The sequence below is a fragment of the Zeus faber genome, assembly GCF_960531495.2.
Source record: "Zeus faber genome assembly, chromosome: 17".
In the NCBI taxonomy this organism is placed as follows: Eukaryota; Metazoa; Chordata; class Actinopteri; order Zeiformes; family Zeidae; genus Zeus; species Zeus faber.
Window position 1 is genome coordinate 5,180,841 of NC_137204.1, and position 24,178 is coordinate 5,205,018.

Consider the following 24,178-nt stretch of genomic DNA (forward strand, 5'->3'; position numbering starts at 1 on the left):
TAATGCTTAGTTTGATGTGGACGGTCATTCATGATCTGATACATTTTCTTAAAAGGTGACTGGGTTCTTGTCATAAGGGTGAGCTGTACTCTGTAATAATCTGAGATTGTAATATGAGAGTATAAGAGAGAAAATAATGGTATTTTCTGTGAAATAAAATGATATGATATATGATATAATCTAAGCTTTATGTGAAGTTTTCAAATTGTGTTTCTGTTTATGTACAATCTCTGCTTATTTAAACATTGCATGTATTACTTATGTTATTCTAAGTAATAATGTGCATATTACAACCACTACTACTTATAACAACCTCAGGTAATGTTGGATGAGACTGACGATTTGGAACAATGCAAAATCATACAATCACACCACATGCATTTTATTGCACATCAAACCAGAGATAAGTGCGGATAAGTCAAACGAACACATGCGTTTCTGAACCGTCAAACTCAAATGGCATTCTGACCTAATTCAATATCTACCGTGTGACATTAATTATTTTAGAGGTCATAGAAATGACGTGGACATTAATAGAAATAAAGCCTCTGATCATAACAATGAAAAGCAATAAAATAACATAAGGAAATATAAAGCCATAAAACATAAAAGAAAAAAAAAGTCCATTATTACAGGAAGCACGAGCTCAATTAATATATGCCTTTTGGATGGCTTTGATTGCGGTTAAAAAAGAAAATACTAACTTGTAATAATAATAAAATCTTTTTTCGGCTGCTCCCGTTAAGGGTCGCCACAGCATCATCTGCCTCCAATACCTTCTGTTCTGCGAATCTAAATAAAATAATAAATAATTACAAAAAAAGCACAACTCACAAAAACAATAAACCAAATCATACGTGGGAAAATGCAAACCTCACATATTCATGTGATTATGTGGGCTTATATGTCAAAGTTCTGGGCAAGAACACATAGTAACCCCCCACCCCCATCACACATGACTCAACAGTCCAGTCACAGTAAAACATGCTTACATACTGTAAATTGTAATATTTTCATTCAAATACATTAACACGGACAGATTGCACAAAATGTTGATAATGAGTCGAGACAATATTGACAATATTGTCACACTCATAACATCACTGCCAAGATATCATGATTGTAAATATTTAGGGTTTTCCCCACTTTTTTTTTTTTTTTTCATCAAAGTGAATGCATGTTCAAGGAAACCCAAATGGAAGCAAATGTATACCCCCTTGTGTAGATACACATAACCGGAAACACATTTCGTAGTCATTATGTACTAGATTTAATTTCTTAGATATTTTCATTCAATTTAATGCAGTTTACTTTGCTGATGGACAGTTATATCTCTCAGCTCAAGCTACCACGTTATAGTCTGGCCAAATGTAATTACCATCATGAAAAATTGAAAGAAATAAAAAATCCTCTTAATGTGTCCAGATTCTGATTAAATGTTAACTTGCTCATCTGTACTAGTGTTTCCAAACTGACAGTAAATAGCTAGCCTAACCAAATAAGAAGACAGAATGCAGCAGAGACCTAAGTGTAAATGTCAAATAATAGATGAAATGGCATCTTTCTCAACAGAAACGTATTAACGGATATTTCGGAGGCCGCCCTACAAGAAGGCTAAACATTTTATAAAGCACCAGCATGATGGACACAGACATCATGCTGTGTGTGTGTGTATTTGATTGCATGACGTCTACTTGATCTCACCAACCAGGTTTTTTTTGGTGAAACGTCTGAGTTGCTTATTGAGTGTTTCTCATGTGTTTTAACTTTGGAAACACACTTTGGCTGTTGGATATTACATCAGAACAGCACACAAGAAAACAAGACTATTAAGGAACATCAATAGCATAAATAACAATATACCCTACAAAGGCCGTTTAATTTGACCATGGTCGTATATTCTAGCTGGCGGTTGTGTATATTCAATCCATCAAAAAACAAACAAAAAAAAACCCAAAAAACATTCAATGGAAATGGAATATAGTGTCATTATAACTCATCTTTTCATGTCCTCACCCAAAGTATGCCGTGGTAAATGTTTTAAATATACCAGGGTTAATTCTTGGCCTCATCATGGTTCCAGTAATTGATGGCCCTTACAGGAGTTCACAATTTTTCTTTCTGTTGTTATTGTCATTTCAATTTGCTTCATTATTTTCCCCCAAAACAGCTTTGTATTGTAAACCTGCGCACACACTGACAGAAAGAAAGAAAGACTCTAAAAACCAAACCGACTGGACCCGTTTGCTGGTCTATCGTGTGTAGGTTGCCACTCTTGTCCCGATTTAATGGTTAGGGTCCATATTTATTCTGAAACTACATTGAACATCACTTAACCCTTGGTGTGCTGGATACGTACAGCAACCACTAATGCTTCATATGCATGTCATGGGGTGTCTTGGCCGTGGCAGCAGTCCATTAACTCAGAAGCTCGAGGTAGGTCACGGGGACTTTGCCCTTCTGGTTGTCCCTCTCGCCGACCAACCAGTCAGGGTCCATGCCTGGTACTGTGTACACGGTAATAATCTAAAGATGAAAGACAGGACAAAAGAACCATCGCAAAGAAAATTAAGCAAGTTAAAAATACTTTCAGATTTAAAATAAATTATAATAAACACAGCAAAATATGTGTTTTCCCACACCAGTAAATATTGACTTCAATGGCTAGTTATATATTTTAATAACATTTAAAATCGTATATATAAAATCTACTCATCCTGATACTCTTTAACCACTGCTTAACTGGAGTTTTGTTTTTCGATTTATGTAAGAGTCACAATTGTTGCCTTTCATATTGATAGGCATTTGAATAACCTTTAAAAGGAGGATAAAGGCAAGGCATTAAAAATGAATAAGCAGCACAAATATACCTCGTCAGCCAAAAGTGACAGCTCACTGGAGTCGTGGGCATCATAGTCGTACAGGACCTTGGCCTTGCGCGTGCCTGTGGCGGGGATCTGCAACTTCTCCATCGTCACGGCTCCCGGCTTTTGAATGCCTGAACACGTGGACGATGATGCCGAGGCACTGGGGGATTTGAGGGCCGAAAAACAAGACCGCAGAGGAAACGGGAGCGGAATGAGCGACAATGAAACCATAAATGCACTTAAATTATTCTCGTGTTGCAAGATCAAAAAAAAAAGCTGCGCTAATTACTCAATTCCGGACAGAATACCAGCTCTAGCAGAACGAGTTTCACCCTGAAAGCAAAGACTAGTCGTATTGCTATGAGGTACCACTTTGAGATCCGGTTTTGGATGAGTCAGTTGGTAAAGAGAGTTGGTTCGTTTTTCCAGGTTTTCCGACTCTTTGTTCATTGGTGTGATGCTATTTTTCTTGCCTTGTAGAGAGTCGTTATCAGTTATTTTTCCCAGGTTGAGTCGACTCGCTCGCCAACTCTTTTGCCAGACTTACTCCAGACTACCAAGTCATTTAAGATATTTGTTTGCCTATGAGTAGGCCATAATACTTAGTTTTACATGTTTGGCTTTTTTATTGGTTAAAAGGATAGTGGTGTGGCAATATTTACAGTAATTGTAAAAGTGTGCCGTGGGGGACTTCCGGCTTAGCGAAACATGGAATAAGATGCATGTTTAGGGAGCTCCTACTGAGTCTATTTTTCTTAATGCCATTAGCCACTTTGTTCCCTTTTTCCAGCTTAAAATGTAACTAACTCATCTAACATAGTTACTTTGGTTTTTGACTATTAAGATGCCACCTAAGGTTTATAAAAGAGAAACACCTCTCGGTCTCACCTGCAGCCTGCTGCACACGGTGCCTCCTTGACTCAGTGGCTCCGCTCCACCACCAGAGGCTGGCGACACGCTGCTTCCTGCTACAGAGCTAACCGTGCTCAGAACTGAACTTCTCTCCACTTTTCGATGATGTAGCAGCAATATTTAAAGCTGAGCTTCAAGCAGTTTGGGTGATACTCTCACTCTGAAAAGTTATCTAGCAGCATATCCACTATACAATCAGACTTTGTGGGACACCGTAACAGAAATTAAGCAGTCTACCTGTACGGACCACATTGTTTCTCTTAAAACCGCATTTGTCTAAAAAAGTGGCCAAGCTAGAAGACAAATGTGAGGATTTGGAGTCCAGAGCTTGTTGTCAAAACATCCGCAGACCTGCCAACCTTGGGAAAATATTTGAGTACCACAATAGTGCAACAGGGAGTCTCTGTGGTGTTTGAGTTACTGCAGCTAAATGACTCCATCAGTTATTCACAATGTAGCCGTCTCGTAACGAGGCTAATCACATCTTATGCGAACTATTACAGCTAACTATATACAAATTTATCTCATTAGGATATACCCCTCGAAATGCATCAACTCGTAAAGTCACCGAACATGTTTACCAACTACAGATGCACCGATTGCAGTTTTTTTGACTGCTTTGATTTCTGATTTTCTCTTCTTTTTTTTTTTTTTTTTTAAGTCTGACCTGCCGATTGACTAAACCATTGACTATTAAATATCTTTTACATTGTCGTCTGATCATTGAGTTAATTTTCTAATTGGATAAATCTAATTCTCACACAATTTGGTCTCATTGGCTATATCTGCTGTACTGCAATGAGACATACACCGCATGATCTGATCACACTCAAATGATAGGACAGCTGCCCATATGGACTACCTGTGCAAAAAAAGTGGAGTAGTGAGATTACAGATTTTGACACTGTTTATTTATTATTGTTCATTATTCACTATGGACCAATAACACAACATGAAACTGTCACTGAGTTCCAATAAAACAGAATATGGGAGTCACTAAGTTTCAGTATAATTCAACCTGTAACTCTCAGTTTTAGTAGGACCCAACATATAACTAACATGGAAATGTCCAGTTCAATCTTCAAATTCTTCCGCTTTGAAGCGCAAATATACCTTTGTATTATATTTATATGGTACTTGCCATTCTAAAATAAATTGCAACCATTGCAAAAAATAATAAATGGCCGACTGTTCTCTCGTTTACTGTAAGTCCTCCTTCGCTCACAGTGCATTAAATCAACAAAATCGAACAATTTGTCTTACTGAGTGACTTCTCAAGAATAGTGTCAAAAAAATAAAAATAAAGTTGAAACTTTCATCACAGGCGGAGCTCGTGCAATAGGAGCCAAAGCAGACAGCGATAGAAATGCAATTTGCACAATTTTGGAATATTGTCAGGCGATGGATCAATAATTTATATAATATTCTTTGCTTAGGTACCTCCAAACAGCCGACATTTTCTTTCTTTCCCTCTCTTTTTGGAGTGTCAACTATGCAACTAAGTTACATTACTTTGGTATTGGGTTTGAGTATCGGAGCATTCTTACGAGTACAAGCACATGAGCACAGTATCTGTGTGTAAATTTGATCAGCAAAATATATCTGGCATGCGGAACGCCTTCTACCACACTCTCGCAGTAACTATTATGAATAGTGACTGAAACTCAACTGAAATTATAAGCTACCTCTCGATTGATTCCTCAAATTAAGGATTCCATCAGCATGCTTATTTCTGATCCAACAACCATCAATGAAATTTTTACAACTTTTTATTCTTCCCTTTATGAATCGGAATCTTCGTCAGACATGACAGAAATTACTTCCTTCCTTCAAAATTTGAGGCTCCTACTGTTGACCCTTTTGCCACTACTGGGCTTAAGGCACCTCTAAGTTTGGAATAAGTTATACTTTCTATTAAAGCCATGCAAAGCAATAAATAAGACCCTGTTTAGTTGCTTAAGAAATGTATGAATAAACTTGCTCCTCTTCTTATCCCAGTGTACGAGTCCCTTGAACATGGTTCATTGCCCCTGACCTTAACTCAGGTATCCATAACCCTTCTCTTGAAGAAGGGAAGGAATACAAATCTATAGACCTCTGTCTCTGCTGAATATGGATGCTCAAATTTTGGTTAAAACTTAGTAACCCGTCTTGAAGAGATCCTTCAAGAAAAGTTGGAGCAGAGCAGAACAGTTTCATCCAAGGGTGACATCTGTTTTTTTTTACGTTCGAAGAAAGCATTCGATCGGGTTGAATGGAAATATCTTTTTGTACAACTTCATAAGTTTGGATTTGAAAAGACTCTATAGCTCTATATCCTGGATTCAACTTCTTTACACCTCCCCCCGGGCCTGCATTCACACCAATGATACCCAATTTAGTTATTTTATGTTGGCACGTGGCACAAGGGATGTCATCTTTCCCCTTGACTTTTCACCCTCGCCATTGAACCCTGCCAGTTGCATTAAGAGCTCTCCCTCGATTCCACAGAGTTTCCCGTGCAGGTGTCGATTTGAAACTTGCTTTATATGTATAAGATCCACTGACTAGAATTTCGTTCATCTTGACCATGCTGAAGAGATTTGGCTCCTTCTCAGGTTTTGAAGTGAACCTTCTTAAGAGTGAATGCTAGCCCATAAATTCATCTGCTTCGCCACACACACACACACACACACACACACACACACACACACACACACACACACACACACACACACACACACACACACACACACACACACACACACACACACACACACACACACACACACACACTTTCAAAGCGATTATGTCCAACAATCCATCAATGAGCTGTGGTCTCATTTGAACGCCAGTTTTCAGATTACTTCAGTTTTCCAGTTGTTCAGGTAATCATGCCAATTCCTTGCTCATTACCAGTACTGCATGCATGCTGGAAATTGTATCCATGTTTGAGAAATTCTTAGACCTCCATTTCTATATGGATTTATGAAATGAAGAAGGTAGTTTGGGGCCCAGAATCAGTGTGGCTGTATACCTGTTGTTCGTTGATTGGTCTAACGAGCGGCAGGTAAAACCCCCCATCCCCACACAGAGGAGAGGAGCCCTTGTCATTACATGCTGTCTATCTGCTCCTAGGCTTATTCCAACTAGCCCAATCTCGAGAATAAACTGTGTGTCTGCAACTCCATCGTCTGTGTCGACGAGGACTCTAACAAGTCAGTGGCAGAACTGCTTTACTACTTCACTTCCTGCTTTTCACGTTAGTGCGTTACTTCACGTCAAATCGCTCCCAACTTTACCTGATTTTGGATTATGGATTTTGGATTGTTCACACTGTGATATCCCTACTATTTTCTGGCTTTGACCCTCGCCTGAACTGTTTTTTCAGAATTTGGAACGTGGACTTGCTTGGCTAGCACTCGGCTAGCGCTAGTTAGCCTGTTAGCTTAGCATATTGCTAACTATGCCAGCATCCATGCCTACCTCATCGGACTGTGACAACTGTTTGCGCCTGGTCGACAGACTCAGCGCTCTAGAGAAGTCGGCCTTTAAAGACATCCACAGCCTGCGTGAGGATGTGAAGAAACAGGATGAACCGTTTGTGCGTCTGACCTATATCGCCAGTGCTCAGGATAAGCACATCTCCTGCTCCATGTCCTTGGCTGTGATTGGACCGGACTTTTGACTCCACTCGCCTTTGGCTGGGATTCATACTCACTGTGGGTGAGTCAGGTCCATCTGATGCCCCACTGGCTGTGATAGAGAAGCCATGGCCCAAGTCCCGGACCTGCTTCACACCAGAGCTCTGGACCCTGGCGGCGAGCATTGGCCAGCGTTGCGAGCGCTTCTTGCGCCGCTCTATGGCGGCAACTCTCCAGCTGGAGAACAGATTCCAAGCCCTGGAGCCCATAGTCTATGTTAGGGATATGCGGGAGTTCACCACAGTCCACCCTGGCATCGGGGGCACTGAGACACTCTCTACTGACGCCAGCCTCATCTCCACTCCCGCCAGCTTCCCCCTCCGCTGGTTTCATGCCCAGGCATGGAACCAGTGGAGACCATCCATCGTCTGCCCGGGCCTCCTCTTGCCTCTGGGAGGACGGTGCTCTCCTAGCTGGCTGCTGCTTCTGCTGTCTCTTGGGACTCCTCTGCTGCCAGACCTCCATCTGTGCACGTCGTCGGCTCCTCGATGGATCGACACATCACCCTGCCTGTGGCTAAAACCCTCTGCTGTACGGGTTCCCGCATCCAGGACATAAGACTCCAAAATCCCACAGCTGCTGGATCAAACCCATCTGCCCCCACTTTTTTTTATTCACGTCGGAACCAATGATCTCAGGACCAAACAATTGGAGACAGTTAAAAGAGGACTTTATGAAGCTTATTGTCTTCTACAGTCAGACCGTGGGTTCATCGTCCCCAGCCCGCTGACGTGTCCCAGCTTTGGAGATGTAAAATTGAACTATCAGTCCCCCACAAAGCCATAAACCAAGAACAATAAAAATGTTGTTTTTTTTTTTTTAAATAAACGTCAGGTCACTAACAAATAAGTCTATTTTGAGTTAATGACCTTATAAGTACCCATAACCTGGATTTTACTCTACTGGCTGAGACCTGGCTGGATAGAAATGGCACAGTCACACTGAGACAACAGCTCCTAATTTCAAATTCATCCAAACCATTAGAGCTGACAAGAAAGGCGGTGGAATAGCTGCAGTCTTCTGATAGTTATAGCTGCAAGGAAATCCCCCTTGGGGAATTCACATCGTTTGAACACCTTGCTTTTTCTATAAACTGCAGTGCTCTGATTTTAATCACAACTGTCTATCGGCCACCAAAATCGAAATGTGGCTTTCTTGATGAATTCTCTGAGCTACTGTCCAAGGTCTCCACTGATAACGATGTGTAATTATCTCAGGTTATTTTAACATTCATGTTGACAATCAAACAGACCCAGATGCTCAACACTTCATTAGCCTATTGGAGGCATTTGAGCTCACTCAGCATGTTTCTTTGTACTCATTAAGTCCTTTTGACACAAGTCATGCTATCACTGTAACCTGTGTCATGGATGTTGCCATTTCAGATCACTCTTGCATATTTTGACTAAAGTCTGCTTTTCCTGTAGAACAGAGGGGTATTAAAAAACATATCATTAACAATAATACCATTGACACCTTCAAGAGAATTGTAAATGTTACTGCTGTTCATGGCATAATCAACTGAGGATCCTGTGAACAACTTCAACTCCAAAATACCATTGATAACATTGCACCCGTTGAAACTTAAAACATAGAAAAACAAAAAGCCCCCTGGAGAAATGGAGAGGTTGTGAGGCAGCTTAAGCCAGAGTGTCGCCAGGCAGAACGAAAGTGGAGAAAGACAAAACTTCAGGTTCAGCATGAAATTTACAACTTTTACAACAAATTTATGACTCAATCAGTACAACAAAGAAATTAAACAGGCCAGACAGCCCTTCTTCTGTAAAGTCATTAATGAAAATATCAACAATAGGTAAAGTGCTCTTCTCCACTTTATTAATACACCACCTACAACCTCATCAGAGATGGGCTCCACTGAAAAATGTGAAGGATTCGCTATATTTTTCAATAACAAAATAATTGCTATAAGACAGAATATTAGTGCCTCAACATCCAGAAATGAGCCTACCCTCCAGTTCTCCAGTAACAAGTCTGCTGCCGTGCCTCACTTTGTCCCTTTAAAACTGGACGATATTGTTAGTCAGCTCAGGTCCTCCACCTGCTGCTTGGACCCTCTCCCTACCACATTTTTAGAAACAGTTTTTAACTGACTAGCACATGAGGTATTATAAATTAGCAACATTTAAGCAGCAAATTAGGAGCATTTATAACTCTCTAAATGCTCTCAAACCACTCCTGAAGAAGAGCAATCTTGATGCAACAGTTATTGCCAACTACAGGCCCATTTCCAGCCTGCCATTCCTCAGCAAAATACTTGAAAAAAACTGTTTACCTGCAGCTTAACAACTATCTAACATCAAACAGCCTTTTAGACATTTATCAATCTGGTTTTTGACCTCACCATAGCACAGAAACAGCACTTATTAAAGTTGTGAACGATCTGAATATAAACACTGATTCTAAAAAACTATCTGTTCTTCTGCTCCTGGGTCTCAGTGCTGCCTTTTACACTGTTGACCATCAGATTTTATTTTATTAGAGATTACAAAAATGGGTCGGCCTAATTGGCCCAGTTCTAAACTGGTTCAGAGCCTACCTACAGGACGGGCAGTTCTTTGTGTCCATTGGAGATTTTGTCTCAAACAAAGTGGATATTATATGTGGAGTGCCCCGAGGTTTGATTCTTGGACCATTATTGTTTAATCTCTATACCCTCCAACTTGCACATATTATAAAGAAACACAAAATAAATTAACATACTTAGGGATATGTACAGTTGTGAATCATCTGCCTATCTCCTGATGACCTACACCCCATACACTCCCTCACTCAGTGTATCAATGATATCAATGTATGGATGCCACAGAACTTTACAATTGAACAAAGATAAAACAGAAAAACCCATCTTTGGTGCAAAGGCTCAGAGACAGAAAATTGCAGCTCATCTCAGTTCTGTCCCTGGAGAGCAAAAATTAAGCCAGAAATTTGGGTATTATTATAGCCCTCAATCTAAATTTTAAGAGCCATATCAATCACATCACATAATCAGCTTTCCACCATCTAAAAAATATTTTAAAATTAAGAGGCTACTTGTCAAAAGCAGATTCTGAAAAAATAATCCATGCATCCATAACGAGTAGATTAGACTACTGTGATGGCCTATTCACCGGCCTCCCGAAATCAGCTGTGCAGCTGCTACAGTTAATCCAAATGTGGCGGCATGTGTTCTCACTGGGACTAAAAACTTTGAACACATTATACCAAAAGCGGCCATCTCGCACATTTCTAAAATCGCTAGGAGCGATAAATTGAAAAAAAAAAAAAAAAAAAAAAAAAAAAAAAAACCTTTAAGGAAAATTTGACTTTTCCAGATTTGTGTTCCTTTGTGTTTTTTTAATCTCTCAACGTATTTTCAAAACTGAGTTTGATTTATAAATAGTAGAAAAATGTTAAACCGTGGAGTTAAATATTCCTGTTAGATTACATGGGAAAATGCAGTTCACTTACCAAGACACTGAACAACGCCGATCGAGCGTTTCCTTTAAAGCGACAGTCCAGGTGAAGATCATTCATCCAAATTCCATGTGATATGAAGTCACAATGTAAAACCGTTGATAGAATTCAACCTTTAAATCATACTACTTTTACACACACGGAGCCATTGTTGTGAAACAGCGAAGAAGGACCCTTTGCGTCACACACCTACGTCGCTTCCGTAAACAGACAGTTAAAGCGCAGCACAGGGGTGTTTTGGTCTCACTTGTCTGTGAAAACTTTCTTCTCCATATCGTTATGGATTACGCAAAGCGGGTGGCGGAAGCTCTGAATCATATTTCGGACCTTAATCTGACCAGTGTGATAGATCCAAGTCAGTGTTAGCAGCACATACTGGACTTCATTTTCTGCAATGCTAGTTCTCCGACGGCGACGTGGAGAACGACAGCGCTACTGGATCTGATATTACTCCGGACGTGGAGAACATTTCAAAAATCCGAATTCAAACTTAATGTGACGATGAAACAGAATATTTTCAAGAACCACCGGAAGAGACCGACGATACCTCCATTGTAACAACGGAAGAAGTCGATGACGTGATCAAGTCAGTTGAGGTTGGTGACAGATTTTCAGATTTCAGATTTTCTGAGACTCATAATATTGATAGACTCTACATTTTGTTGTGTTTGTCCGTACTTGTAAACTTCAAAATAATTCCACTTTTATAAAACATGTTTATTCTTACTGTTAAATAAAAGCTTTTTTTTTTTTTTTTTTTTTAACAAAATTAGTGTGTGTTGTTGAACTGTTCGTGATTGGCCCATTCAGCAGTATGTTAATTAGCCACGAGGCTTTGTTTGTCCGCCAACCCTATTTGCATTCTGGGAGCTGGCTGAATGAACCTGGTGTGGGTAAAACTTTGGAGGTGATTATCTCAGAAACACGGTTTGCCACACCCTTGTCATTAACAAGTCATGGCTTTAAAAATATTTGCTTGATTTGCACAAGTGACACCTTGTTTGGAAGCTCTGATTCTCCACTTCTCCACCCCCAAAACGAAAGCTGCCAAATGACCCCGCAGTCTGCGGTGGGTCGCAAATGGCCTTGCACCTCAGTATATAAAATAAATGTTCATTACACACAAACCAACAAGAACTCTCAGGTCCACAGTCAGTGTTCTTTTAACCATCCCTCATACTAACTCTAAAGCAGGGTAGGCTGCCTTCTGTATCTATGCCCCAAGTAAATGGAACCCCTGCCTGACGTCTGAGAGAGGCCCCCATACTGAACCCTTTTTAAAGCAGGTTAAAAACCTTGCTGTTCACTACAGTCTAGGACTGAGTTCTCTCTGTGTGCGTGTCTGAGTTCTGCGTGTGTGCATGTGCGTGCGTGCGTACGTACTTGCGTGTGTGGGTGTTCTGTAAGTTGTGAGATAAGTTAATTCTGCAATGACTGTTCTTATAATTGCACAGATATTTTATATATTTTATTTGACTGTATTTCTCTGTGAAGTACATTGCATTGCCCTGGTATGAAATGCACTTTATAAATAAAGTGTGACTTGACTTGTGTCTCTGTGCCGGAGGGCCCTGAAAACTGCACTCAGGTTGCGTGTGGTAGGCGAAACTGCACAACATGTTTTTTCTAATCTAATTTGGATGTTTAATGTTTTGCATACTCTAATTGTAGGACATGTCGAACAGAAACTAAAAATATTATGCTAATCTCAATTGCCTACATAAAATTACAGCCCTGATCATAACTCTGGTTCATGTTTTTCACACAGCCAAGATGAGTCAATTCATTTGAATTACATACCTGTTGAGTTCCTTCTGAAGGTCTTGCATATACTGATGACACTGGGCATAGTATGTCGTCTGAGCCTCTGCAAATCCGTGCAGACAACGCAGGTGGTTCAGCTGAAGAGAGAGGGAAGGGGATTACTTTCAAAAGAAAACTAAATCCAAGACAAATCCTTGAAGTCTTTTTGTTTCACAATAAATTCAGTAAAAACTAATAATAAATTCCAGCATGAAATTTCCAAGCCAATGACTGGCTTAATAGTTTGAATGTTTTTTGTTTTTTTGTATATTGTATGTGGTTTAAAAAGGGCCGTCGACTCACATGTGTACTGCTGATGCCTTCCAACAGCAGTCTGGTGACTTCTGCCTGCCTGTCAAATTCTGTCTGAGCTACACGCAGCTCATGTTCTGCCTATTGTTGTAGAGAGGGATTGAGAGATAATTATACCTCTGCATGCAACTGTATATACTATAAGCACACATACAGATAGAGACACACATGGACAGAGAAAGAGACACACGCGGACAGAGAAAGAGACACACATGGACAGAGAAAGAGACAGTGACACCCACCCACCCACACAGACCCATTACTTACCTTGTCCACTTCCTCGCTCAATAGCTGAGAGAAGCAATATAACAAAATAAGGTCAAACTCCATTTTTTGATTAATATATTACATAATGTTGGCATCAAAACACACCGTAAGCTACTATACATGCACATCAAAACACAGGGTCTTGACATCATTTTTTGTCATCGGAGAATGATAGTTTATTCAGTTTATTCACTTTCAACACTTGGCCCCCAACTCTGAGGTTAAATGACTGGATTGTTCATACTTGGATCTTAAATAGCACCTTTTGCATTTAGTTTTTTTTACATTATTATATGGTCATTTTTCTCTCTTGCTAATATTAGCATTAACATCCACTCCTTCCCTTTTTTTCCCAGCTTTTGCTACATGGGGCTGGACTTGGGGAGCTGGCGCTTACTCAAATTCACGAGGCTGGACAGCACAGGGATCGTTTCTCAATATCTGTCGATGTCAATCTTTCACTTCCCAAATCCCTTCACTTAAAAATATTAACTTACAAATATTCCGGCTATCATTTAAACAATGTTATAATGGAGAGAAACCCGACCACGTCAGTTATTCCTAGGTACATATGTCCCAGAGTGAAACTTTGGTCTCATGTACAAATTGCACTTTCTATAGATTCCCAGTAGATGCAAATTATTCAGATGCATCACCATCTATAATTCTGCAATAGAATAAAATACAATTGTGGATAACAATAGAGCAGGGACCTATAACTGATACTATTGTAACTAATTCCCTCCTTGATACTACTGGCACAAACAACAGTTTACAACCTTCTGTTCAAACACACTGGACTGTGCAAGTCTCTTTGTATTGGAGCAGTGTGAGTAATGTGTCCCATGGAAAGGAAAATGTGAAATTATAGCTGGTGCACAAACTAAAATGTCTACAATTTTATTTCGTCAGATTCTTACCGCTGATGCACTAGCGGAGAGAACATAATTTCTAGGCCTCGTCTCCTGAAAATCAGGTGCAGCCTAAATAAAAACAAATTTAAAAAAAGTTATGAATATTGACATTGCTAAGCATTAATAATGACTAAGTGGCTTCAACAAAACAAAAAGCCAAGCTAAAACATTTCATTCACATTTCATTCATTTAAAAGAAGAAAAAATAAATAAATAAATAAGTTGGAGAATTAATAAGAGCTGGTCATTGACAATAACTTGTTTTGAGTGAGGTGAATAGTTTTAGATATAACTTTTAAAAATGTGGCAATCCATATGATGCATTCTTGTTGGGAAAGGTGGATCCCGCCATAAACAATGGAAACGGCATGTAGAGGAGCACATGCACACAGCTTTATGAATACTTCCTGCGTAAGCGCTGGGATGCATCCTGGGGTCATCGGGTGTTTCGGGTCTGTTCGAACATCATACACCCTTGCCCAGACGACCCAGCCAGGGGTGATCAATCCCCGGCTTGCATCCCAACAGCAGTTAACCATTGGGCCTCCCTCTTCAGCCAGAGCCACTTGGTGGCGCTCTCTGCGGCATCTATGGTTGATTTGATGGCCCTCTTCTTCGCCAAGGCCACTATGCCTAGCTTGGTCAAGACTCTGCATAGAGACTGGCCTGCAAAGCACCGACATCCCACCTCAATAGGCTCACAGTGGGTGGACCGCCCAGCCTCCGGCACTCCTCCATCAACTCCTGGTACTTGGCGCGTTTCCGCTCTTGGGCTTCGTCCATGCGCTCTTCCCAGGGTACAGTGAGTTCCACCATGATCACTTGTATGGTGGAATTGGAAAGGATGACCATGTCTGGACGCAGTGTTGTTGGGACGATGTGCTCAGGAAAGCGCAGCTGCTTGCCCAGATCAACATTCAGCTGCCAGTCGGCTGCCGAGGCCAGTCGTTGATTTTGACTGTGCAGTGTGTTTCTTTCCAGCCTTAATGAAGTTTATCATTCTTGGGCGGCGTTGCTTGTTGGCTGTTCTGTTGGCATCTCCGCAACTGCCTTGAGCACTTGATCATGCCGCCAGCGATCGCGACCATCTGCAAGTGCCTTCGGGCAGCCGCTGAGGATGTGCTCGAGGGATCCTCTACCAGAAAACAAGATGGAGTTTCAATCTTGCCCCAGACGTGGAGGTTTGCCGGGCTTGTAGGCCATCGTAGACAGCCTGGACTAGGAATCGGACTCTGTAGTAGTCTGCTTCAGGACGTTATCCCAGGTAATCCCTCACTGCTGTACAGATTCCCACTTTGTCCATGCTCTTTGCTGTCTAAAGCCCACCATCCTGCTTGCTCTTTCTTCCTCCACGCCTGCTCGAACCTCCTCCTGGAGAAGAAGATGCCTCTCTTTGCCCGTGGCTTTACGAAGTTGGGTCGTGGAGAAGTAACCAAGACCAGCATGGCCTCTGACCACGTTCCCCGACCACGTTCCCCACAACCTCCCTCAGCCTCAGCCAAGACTGCCACCTCAAGTGCCTCGCCTGCTTTCCATTTCCTGGCTGTCTGACCTTAATTCCCACTGCTGACACCTTTGGGTCCCTCGAATCCCTGTACAGGAGTGTACAGCAAATACATTGAACGGCGGTTTCTTAAAAAGTGCTAGCTAAGAAAAAAAAAATAATAATAAAAATGTTTTGATACAGTCACCAGGAGGAGGATGCAGATCAGAAGTGGTTTAACTTGTTGTAATTTGAGGAAGTATAAAAATAACCTATTCACGGCAAGAGCACAACTGAGAAACATTTTAAATGCAAACAGACATTTTATTTATAATGAATAATAAGCAACCTGCAGAACAACAAATACAGTTTAATAATATTGCAACATTTGCAATATTTCAAGACATTGAATGTGTCTGACCATTAAATAACCATAAATATGCAAAAGTAGTTGCGTTTAAGTTGTTAAGTAGTGAGAAAAAACAATAACAAAAATAAAGCTTAAAAACTCACCGCTGCCTTGGCCTCTGCCTGCTTGGCCTTTTTCAGTCTCGCTTTACAGATGTCGAGGTCAAGTCGCCTGTTCTCCAGAAGCCTCTTTTCTTTCTGCCAAGAAAAGCAAACAGACCATTGTGTCAAGGGCCAAAGTAACTGAACGGAAAATATAGCGAAGACATGGGGTCACAACAAAATCTGCTCTAATGGATTAAAAAAAATTATAATAATAAAAATTTGAGTAATGTTCTAGATTTCATTATAGTCCGGGCAAAAGCCATGATTAGGTGTATTTAAACACATGTCCTCGATCTCTGGTACCTTTTGAGGATTTTAACAAATACAGAGTGTGTGGCCAAAGTAACCATAGCCCAGAAGACACAAACACTATCTACATTCATCGATTTTTATTCCTCTTAAAGAAATCTGTATTACTTAATATTATTGCAATTTTCCGAGTAGAAAATGTCAATAACACAGAGCGTTACATTTAACGTAGGAAGTTCTGCTTTTAACCTTTGCCGTGCTTGTTTCATTTTGAGATCTAAGAAAAATACTATTAGCATCGATCAAACCAAAAAAAGGAAGCCATTTAAAGCCTCAGCCACATTATGTGATTGTTATGTATTAGTTCGTGAACAACAATGAAAAGATTGAGCAGGGAACATTTAACGACTGAAATATACTCACATCACACACACACACACACACACACACACACACACACACACACACACACACACACACACACACACACACACACACACACACACACACACACACACACACACACACACACACACACACACACACACACACACACACACACACCTCCATTTCAGAAGTCCACACTCGCCCACTTGCCACTTTTTTTGGCTTCGCCATCGTGCCGGCGCATGATCTCATTGGCTGCTGAAAATTGCCATTGCGATTTGAGCCTGTGACACGCACATGCCTAAGGATTTTGGGACGACTAACCTCGATAAACTGAAACCGGCGTGACTGAATCGTGACCTGGCCGATTGGGATGTTTAGAGACATTCGAGTCTTTTATTCACACACACATAACGATGACTGCTATGATTCTGCAGCACGACAACCGGACGACCGCGCCTCAGCCAGATCTCAGATCTCCTAGACCTCTTAGCTGCTTGGCGCCAGCCTTTGTGGTAGCCTGCGTGAACGCTCCGTCAAAAAATTATCGGCAGTGATCTCCTACGACTGCAATGCACTCGTGGATATAAAAAATTCCATGCTTAAACAACTCTAGGACATTTTATCCGCTGATCCAGATTGGCCGGTAGAGATTTTACGCGCCAACACTCAAAGAAAATAACAACAATGCAGATGTTGTTCCACGGGTGGGCCGATGGAGGAAGCACCGCAGTAAACAAGGTGGCATTCGGATCAGAATGAGGATGCAACCTTACTGTCCACCTCCACTCCAGTCCAGTTCCAGTCCCTGGAAAACAAGATGGATGACTTCCGGGTAAGGATTCCAATGGGATACGAGATACTGTTGTGTCCTCTGCCTGACAGAGACATGGCTGAACCCACTGGTGCCAGACCACACCATACGTCCAGCCAAGGCCTTCTCCGTGTTCCTCGCAGACAGATCGGGGAAGTTGGGTAAATCCATGGGTGGAGGCGTCGGCATCATGACTAACAGCAGCTGGTATAACCCCAACAACATCAAGACTCTCTCCTGCTCGCTGAACCTGGAAATACTGACCATCTCATGCCGTCCATTCTATCTCCTCCGGGAATTCAGCACAGTCATCATCATAGCCGTGATAATGACGGCTGAATTCTGGGAGGAAAACTTTGGACGACTGCTACACACCGTACAGGGAGGGAGGGAGGGAGTTTACAGAACTAGCTATGAGCTTCATAGCCACGTTACCGGACAGCATTGTTCCCACAGTGGTTCCAAGCACAGCGGCTTTCTGAATACTCACACGGCTGCTTACAACAGCAGTCTTGGATCCGGCAACATGGACAATTACAAAGTGACGTCCTACAAACTGCGGAGGGCGGTGAAGGATGCTAAACAGATGTACAGAGACAAAGTGGAGCTACAGATGGAGCAACGGGACTCCAGACCCTTGTAGCAGGGGCTGCGGATTATTACTAACTACAAGAGCAGCCCTTTCCAAACCACAAGTGTGGACGCCTCCCTAGCCAACGAACTGAACTTCTCTTATGCGCGGTTTGAGGCTGGCAACAACACCGCTAGCTTGCTGGCTAATTGTAGTCACACCGCTGGGGATCAGCGTGCACCCTCAGTGTTTGAGCATGACGTCAGGAGGGCTCTGATGCACATGAACACCAGGAAAACTGTGGGCCCAGATGGCATATCTGGAGGAGTACTGAAGACCTGTGCAAACCAGCTAGCCCCACTAGGATATTCAATGCCTCCCTGGCCAAATCGGTGGTCCTGTCCTGCTTCAAGAGGTTCACCCTGTGCCAAAAAACGCATCTCCGGCCTGCTTGAATGACTACCGTCCGGTGGCCCTCACCTCGGTGGTCATGAAGTGCCTCGAGAGGTTGATTAGGGATTATTAATCATCTGCACCTCCCTTCCCCACACCATTGACCTGCTGCAGTTTGCATAGCGGCTGAACAGATCCACGGACAACGCAATCTTCCAGGTACTGCACACCACACTCACGCACCTGGATGGCCGGAAGGGGCTATGTGAGATTGCTGTTCATTGACTACAGTTCAACTTTCAATACCATGGTCACCACCAGACTGGCTGTCAAGCTGCGGGAGATAGGACTGAACACTCCGCTGTGTGCCTGGATCCTGGACTTCCTCACAAACAGGCCTAGGGTGGGGAGGCACATGTCCAGCACCCTTACCCTGAACACAGGATCCTTCCAGGGCTGAGTCCTGAGCCACCTACTTTACTCCCTGTACACACACGATTGTGAGGCCAGATTCAGCTACAACACCATCATCAAGTTTGCTGACGACACCGTCGTGGTGGGCCTGATCACAGACGACGACAAGGCCTACCGTGAGGAGGTGGCTGACCTGTCACTCTGGTGCCAGGACAAGAGCTTACTCCTGAACATCAGTAAAACTAAGGAGTTGATTGTGGACTTTGGGAGAGGATTACAACTGCGGACGCACGAGCTGTTGGTGATTAATGGGACTTCTGTCGACATGGTGAGCAGCTTCAAGTACCTGGGAGTTGTGAGAGAAAAATGCATATGATCAACTATTTGAATGAGGACAATAGCCTTTTCCTGTTGACGGGTCTTTAAAACATTGCCTCTAGGTTTTTAAGGAGCCCCCCGAGGAGTTTATGTAAAGAGAGTGTTCTTTTTCTACAATGTCAATTCTAATACTGAAGAACCAGATCACATTTCATCCTCAGTCAACCTTGTATGGAGATAAAGATAACCCCAGAGGAGCTTGAAAGATCATTGTAAGGGATAGTAGGCTGCATCTGCAACCAAAGTTTGCAAGTACCTGGGAAGTCACTGTTTGAGGGTAACACCTTGGGAGACAATTGAGGGGCACAGTCTTGTAAATAAATATCTTTAATATTCTCAGTTTTGTTTCCTTGTAGCGAGCAGATTAACCTCACCGACCACGCAGGAGAATTTCTCCAACAGAGTCCACATCAGAGAGGACTTAACATGGACTATAAATACACACACTCCGTTGAGAAAAGCGAGGCAGCGTCTTTACAACCTCAGGCAGCTGAAGAAATTCAGGGTCTCTGTGAGGATCGGTGAAGTCCTTCTACTCTGGAGCAGTGGAGAGCATTCTGACAGGCAACATCACTGCCTGTTTTTGGAACTGTACTGCTCAGGACAGGCAGCCCTGCATAGGGTGGTGCGTTCAGCCCAACGTACCACTGGAACTACCCCCCCGCCCCCCTGCAGGACTTATAGCAGCACAGAGCCTGCAGGATCATGAAGGATCCTCGCCACCCCAACAACGGACTGTTCTAGCTGCTGCGGTCGGGCAAGCGCCTCCACAGTCACAGTGAGAACAGAGAGACTGAGACGGAGTTTCTTCACGCAAACCTTAAGAAGTATCAATGCTGAACTCACCAGGGGCAGTCACTGCGACACACATATAGGCCCCACTGCCTTACAGTACGTTGGATACTGTACTGCCCGTGCACTGTTACTGTATTGCTGTGCCGTACTGCTGTATAACTGTACCGTATATCTAAAAAAACACTACCTCACTTTATTCACATGCCACTTTACGACACATATCTGTACATACATAATAGTCTATTCCTCTTATTTCTATTTTGTATTCCCAATCAGTATATTTCCCACTTTACTCTTATTTTATTCTATTTACCAACTGAATTAGGTTTTAGGAATCATTTAGTTTAGTTAGTTAATTAGTTATCTATTCAGTCAGTACTTATTGTGTATAATATCCGGGTGCATTGTAATGACATCTCACTGCATACATGTATCCGCATATGTGATAAACATCTTGAATCAAAGCCTTGGCAAATGGGCCTTGAAAGTCGTGTAGTATGGCCCTAGCTTTAGAAAGTAAGATAAGCACAATTTACTATATCGATGCCTACTGGGCATTTATTTAAGTAGCCTAGTGTAATATACCGATATAGTTCTCCAGTCTCCTTCTAGAAAGTTGCGTAGGGGAGTGAGGAAGTTGACAGATGATGTTAGGAGGAACTCCCGCTCTGCCCCGCCCAGCCTCCTTTGGTAGTCGCCCACTGTGATCAAGGTACTCCCTGGAACGAGCACACACACAAACATTTTAAAAAGCAAGCAAAAAGGTTGAGTTCTATTTAAATTGCTGCAATTACTGCATTCAGAGTATTACAATGGGTACATTCTACATACATCAGCAGAAGATAACTACCACATATAACTATATTAATGCACTCATACTGTATCTGCTGGGGAAAAAAAATAAAACAAGTCTCACTGACCATATGGTGTCCCAGAACCAAAATCTTTGGCAGCCTCAAGCATGTACTGGCCAAGAAGCTCTCCATTGGTTATACGGGATGGGACCTTTTTATCCAATTTTTCGTAGAAGAACTCCTCTATGCGAGCACCTGTGCAAGAGGATGAGACAGAGCAAAGATAACCCCTATATTTCCCTTTTTATTCCCACCTTGAATGAGTATCCACAAAATGTTGCCACACTAGTTGAATGTCACCGTTGAAGTCAAGCCAAAGCCTGTAAGACCAAGGAAGATTCCAGATAGACTGGCTGGAAATGCTCTGCAAAAAACCTGCACGTCACTACAAATGAACTGCAGAAAACTGTAGCGGACACAGGTCTAATATGAGTTTAACACACTTTAGACCCACACAGATATCCACGGCAAAGTTGCCAGGAGAAGAAGAATCTTTCGTAGGGAAAGCCTTCCCTACGACCGCAACACGAAATTAAGCGTCTGTAGCACACCAAAGAGCAGCTTGAGAAGCCTGAAGCCTTTGGAACAATGTCCTTTGGACTGACAAACCTAAAAATTTAAAAACAAAAAACCTACTTCGTAGTTCTTAAAACTTTTTTTTTTTTAGCTTCTACTGCAGGGTAGGGACTAACTGGCACAAGGGGAACCTTTTAAGTAAGTGCACGGTGATTGGTCAAGTGGTCAAGACAAATAGCTCAGGACGGTCAAATCCGCGGTCCTTTGCCGGTCCCTCAGACTGAGTCCGCCCGGTCGTACGGACCAGCCCACATATGCGCAGCGGTATTAAAAAAATGTAACTAATAAAATAAAAAACAAAAAGATACTATTTTGTTGTAGATTCATTAATTTTATTCTCCGCCGTTAATTGAATGAAACAAAAATTCCCTGTGCAGTGTCCCGATGCGAGCCCTTGCCTTATGAAAGTCGGAAGAGACTTTTAAATTACATTTTGTAGATCTAATATGAGTGAAGATTCAGCTACTGGATTGCTTATTTCTCGCCTCAAATTTGTTCAGAAACAGATGTTGGTGGACTGATAAGGTGAAATCAGTGAAAGTTACAGATTAAACCCACGCTGAAACCACATTGGATGACGTCACTTCAGAGTTCCAGCAAATACAACCAGAATAAAAGCCCTTGAAGGTATTTAGTTCTTGGGGGACCTCCCCAGTTCCTAGATTCCCTCAGGGAGCCCCCAGAACTGTTCGGTGCAAAAATGCCTTTAGTTATGAAATAGGTTCCACCTGCCAAGTTCCTGGTCAAAAACCGTAATTTAGTGATATAGAATTTCTCGGAAAATAAATGTTTTTAACTTTAATGCCTATTTGAAGCCACAGTAACGAACACTATCCTTAGTGATATGCATTCATAGTCTGAAAGAAAAATTAAAAACATAAAAAAAAAAAAATGTTGGAGCAAATAATACAATATAGTAGGGGTGGGTGATATTCCCTCAAAATAATAGCTCTATTATTTTTGTGCAGTTTGATGATGTTAATATTTGGGGGATATTTCATCTTTTAAAATGTAATAGAAGCATTTCCTGTTCAAGGTGTGCAGGCTAAATGAAAAGTAGTCTCATAAGCACTTTTTTGAAAACAATGTAAACGCCCAGCACTATAATATAGTGCAGCTGTATCAATGTTCTGGCACCTTGTTCTCATGGTAGACATTGAGAAACAAAAGGGGAAAAAGACAAAAACAAACAAAAACAAAAAAAACAACAAAAAAAAAAACAAAAAAAACAACTTACCGGTATGATCAACTGTAGCGTGAAGGGTGAGACAAAAATGGGTTAGAGATTAAACTGCAAGCAGAATTAATAAAGCATATTCCACTTGTGTCTAAAAAACACAATTTAACTCAAAACATGGTCGATAAAAGTTCCACACAAGTCAGTGGCAAAAATAAAGATGCTGCCCAACCGTGAGAACACATCTCTCATAAAAACTCCTTAGTCTACAGCTGCATTGACCTTTCAGCACCGTTTTCTTATTAACCCCTGATAATTAAACTGGATTCCTCAAAGACATTTTTATGGATGTTTCACCATTCATAATAAAAATTAAAAAGCAAAAAATACAGGAGACATTTTACTGCACTATTTACTTGTTTTGTTTTTTTTCCAATCTCAAGTAAAGTACAAAAATCACATCCAAGCACATGATTATCAATGGAGCAATTTTACCCATATTTGAACTTTAACTTCAGGGGGAAATAAAAAAGGTTTGCTGGTCATTTTTAAAAAGGATTTCCTGTCTAGAATATGCCATGCCCTGGCCTTCTCTGCCCTTAGATAGGGCTCGGTCAGCCATGGGCCCCACGCTTCCTCTCTATAGCGAACATTTCCTGGTCATTATTTCAGACTGCATTGTTACTAAATTCAATGTAAAATATCTTTCTAAAAAGCCAGAAAAGGCAACATATTATATCAGCCATTTTGTGAAAAACATACATCACCTAGACCTGATTATGATAAGAAAAGTTGTGCCCACAACATGGCGGCTTGAGTTGAAACGCATCAAAAAAATAATTCTATGATACCTCCCAAAAATGTGGCTTTTTCTTCCTGCTTTAGTAACATATTATTTATACTGAGATTAGGCTCGGTTTTGAACATAAAGAATAGTTTGTTCCTATTGCAACACTAGTTGTTTTAGACACATTCAAAATAAGTTTATTACTGATGATCCAAGCTACAACCAACTTAAACTCCCAATCTAGATTTGTATTTAAAATCACTTAATTGTTGCTTCTGCTGAACATATTGTGGAATCATTAGCATACATTGAGATATCTGCCTTTTTTAAGACTAGAGGAAGATCATTTGTGAAAATTGCATACAGGATTGGCCCAAGACATCTTCCTTGAGGCACTCCATGTTTCACTTCAGAATAATTTCCATTAAAGTACACTATTTATAGTTATTACTTATACTATCCATAATAATGGACAGTATAAGGATAGTACGGCGGGACGGTAGCTCAGGAGGTAGAGCTGGTCGTCTAGTAATCTAAAGGTTGCTGGTTCGATGC

At 41.5% G+C, this 24,178-nt stretch overlaps 1 protein-coding gene across 5 annotated transcripts in view; it reads right to left on the reverse strand.

Annotated features, from left to right (window-relative positions):
- Positions 1 to 361: 361 nt before the first annotated feature.
- sh3glb2b (SH3-domain GRB2-like endophilin B2b) overlaps positions 362 to 24,178 on the reverse strand; it is a 29,400-nt gene continuing 5,583 nt past the window's right edge. For 2 of the 5 annotated variants that reach the window (XM_080018059.1, XM_080018057.1), the window contains exons 3-11: positions 21,150 to 21,278; positions 20,815 to 20,948; positions 16,229 to 16,321; positions 14,239 to 14,301; positions 13,319 to 13,342; positions 13,043 to 13,132; positions 12,737 to 12,837; positions 2,871 to 3,027; positions 362 to 2,526 (exon numbers count right to left, since the gene is read on the reverse strand). In XM_080018059.1, the coding sequence (XP_079874185.1) occupies positions 2,419 to 2,526; positions 2,871 to 3,027; positions 12,737 to 12,837; positions 13,043 to 13,132; positions 13,319 to 13,342; positions 14,239 to 14,301; positions 16,229 to 16,321; positions 20,815 to 20,948; positions 21,150 to 21,278 (899 nt within the window). In that variant the 3' untranslated portion in view covers positions 362 to 2,418. The remainder of the gene's footprint in view (positions 2,527 to 2,870; positions 3,028 to 12,736; positions 12,838 to 13,042; positions 13,133 to 13,318; positions 13,343 to 14,238; positions 14,302 to 16,228; positions 16,322 to 20,814; positions 20,949 to 21,149; positions 21,279 to 24,178) is intronic. The other 3 variants (XM_080018061.1, XM_080018060.1, XM_080018058.1) reach the window with 2 other exon arrangements.